The sequence below is a fragment of the Pinus tabuliformis genome, chromosome 6, assembly GCF_031772625.1.
Source record: "Pinus tabuliformis cultivar Carrire ecotype Pingquan chromosome 6, CPIR1, whole genome shotgun sequence".
NCBI lineage: Eukaryota > Viridiplantae > Streptophyta > Pinopsida > Pinales > Pinaceae > Pinus > Pinus tabuliformis.
Genome location: NC_142292.1, coordinates 1,809,712,346 through 1,809,715,076, shown reverse-complemented (window position 1 = coordinate 1,809,715,076; position 2,731 = coordinate 1,809,712,346). Strand labels below are relative to the sequence as shown.

Genomic DNA, 2,731 nt, shown 5'->3' with positions numbered 1-2,731 from the left:
TATTTTTCAGTGATGTATTTAATATTTAATATTCATTCATGTAATGTAGAGTGAATGTGAGCGAGAGTCTCCTCCTTGTTTTGTTGAGTGCAGTCTCCAGGTGGTGTACTCACTTGTGAGCTGCAACTCCTTCTGATTAATTCAAGTTTAATTATTTTTATCTTGGTATCAGAGCTTAGGGTAGAGGTAGCCTTAAATTTTTTCTGGGATGTATTATTAGTTACACATCTGTAGTGGTAGGAGTACATGTAAAAATAGCTGTGTGACCAGGTGGAGCTGCAGTAACACCTGAAGCGAAAAGGCATCAGATGACTGATCATCACTGAGCTGAAGGAAGGGTTGGAGCGGAGATTCGGAGCGAATTTTTTTTTTTTTGGAAAGATTGCAGCAATTAGCGCGTTTTTTGGAGGAACAGTCGCGGCATTGGCACGATTTTGGAGCTGATAAACGCGCCAGAGAAAACAACGACAAAATTGGCGTTGATCCGTGGCTGTGAAACACGACAAAATTCCTGCACATTTTCCGCAATTAGCGCGGATTCGGCGTTGACTAGAGCGCCAACCCTTTCTTTCTGTAAATCTGCAATCTTTGTTGCAGATCAGAGTTGCCCGGTGGAGGCACGTGAAGGTTTCTGCTCGGTGGCAGCAGATTTGATTTGCCCGTTGGTGGTGAATTGAGGATCCTTGATCAGCTCGGAGGTAGCAGATCGGATCTGCCCGGTGGTGGCGAAGTAAGGTTCCGTGATCCGCTCGGTGGTAGCAGATCGGACCTGCCCGGTGGTGGCGAATCAGAGCTCTGTGATCTGTTCAGTGGTGACAGATCGGTTTTGCCCGGTGGTGGCATAGTGAAGTCCCTGATCTGTTTGGAGACAGCAGATTGGACTTGCCCGATGGTGGCACAGAGAAGTTCCTGATCTGTTTGGTGGAAGTAGATCGGACTTGCCCGATGGTGGCCGATTCGAGTGTTCAGTAGTGCGAAAATGAACAACAGTCTGGAATCATACCTCCACGAGTCCGGCAAGCTCGATGGAACGAATTTTTCCAACTGGAAGTTCAAAACGCAAACCTTGCTGGAGAGTGCGAACGCATGGGCGATCGTCTTGGGAAATGAACAGAGATCCGGAAATACAACCCAAGAACAGGATTGGGATAAAAGAGAAACAAAGGAAAAAGTCATACTGAAGATGTCTGTCAAAGACAACATTATCCCTCATATCCGAGATTGCAAGTCGGCCGCAGATATTTGGAGCACGATCAAGGGTCTGTATGAGACACAGAACAAAAATCGTGTTCTCGCACTCAAAGGAAAATTGTATGCACTAAAGATGGACGAGAATGAATCTGTTGATGGATTCACAGCCAGAATCAAGGATCTGAAAGACAAATTGGGATCCATTGGAGAAAAGGTATCAGACTCAGATCTGGTTACCCTCACACTGAACAGGATGACCGATGAATATCAGACATTCATCTCAGGGTTGTCAGCGAGGGAGAAAGCCCCCTCTTTTGATGAGCTGACAACGATTCTGCTCCAGGAGGAGGAGCGAAGACAAAATTTGAAGACCCAGAGCAATGACCTTGCTCTGATGGCAAAGAAGAGACAGCACAGAGGAAAGCAGCGCCAGCACCAACATCAGCACCAGCAACCACAGCAGCAGCAGAAAGGGGCCAACTCCTTTCAAAGGAGACCATCTAGAGGTATGAATGATAACTATGCTAAAATATGTTTTTACTGTGGAAAGCCTGGTCACCAGATCAGAGAGTGTTATAAGAGGCAAATAGATGAAAGGAGAGGTAAACAGAAGAAGCATCAGGGCTATTTTGCTGAAGAAGAGGAAGACCACAGTTATGATCTTCGGTTATTTACAGTCAACTGTGCACTTTCAGCATCAAGAGGAGATGAGGACAATACATGGTATGTCGATTCAGGCGCATCCTCGCACATGACTGGTAAGAGAGAATATTTTGAGTTTCTTGAAGATTCTACATGTGGATCCAAAATTTATTTGGGTGATGACAGTGGGTATGAGATCAAAGGTTGTGGGGATATTCCTGTGAAGCTACCTAGTGGCGATATCAAACATCTCAAAAATGTTCTATATGTTCCAGGAATTAAAAAGAATTTGATCTCTGTCTCTATGATAACAGACCAGGACATGCAGGTACAATTCTTCAAGAATGGATGTGTCATTCAGGATAGCAAATTGGAGACAGTTGCAACAGGAGTACGTGTGGGGAACTTGTATAAACTCGATGCAAGGAGCATGCCACAACAAGCGATGGTTGCAGCAACTTCTGGCACCAGAGATTTGGACATATCAATCTACAAGATCTCATCTTGCTTAAAAATAAAGGTATGGTCGATGGACTTCCTGCTTTACATAATATCAAACTGGAATGTGATGGATGTGCATTAGGGAAGATGCATAGAGATGAATTCCCTGTGCATGTCAATAGAAAACAAAGAGACATCCTAGAACTAGTGCATACAGATATTTGTGGACCTATGCAGACTAGGTCTTTAGGAGGTGCATACTACTTTCTACTGTTTATAGATGATTGCACTAGGTTCTCTTGGGTGTATTTTTTAAGCAAAAAGAGTCAAGCTTTCCAATATTTTAAAGAATTCAAATCTATGATAGAGAACCAAACAGTAAATCCCCACTTGATAACCTGCTAAAGTAACATCAGAAATGTGAGTGTATAAAATACCATAATTACAAGTACCACTA

At 43.6% G+C, this 2,731-nt stretch overlaps 1 protein-coding gene across 1 annotated transcript; it reads left to right on the top strand.

Annotated features, from left to right (window-relative positions):
- The first annotated feature begins 979 nt into the window (after window positions 1-979).
- On the top strand, window positions 980-2,416 carry LOC149266254 (uncharacterized). The gene is made up of 4 exons (XM_089407646.1): window positions 980-1,476; window positions 1,595-1,697; window positions 1,742-1,949; window positions 2,148-2,416. Exons 1-4 carry the CDS (start codon window positions 980-982, stop codon window positions 2,414-2,416), a joined length of 1,077 nt encoding a protein of 358 aa, XP_089263772.1.
- The last annotated feature ends 315 nt before the right edge of the window (window positions 2,417-2,731 follow it).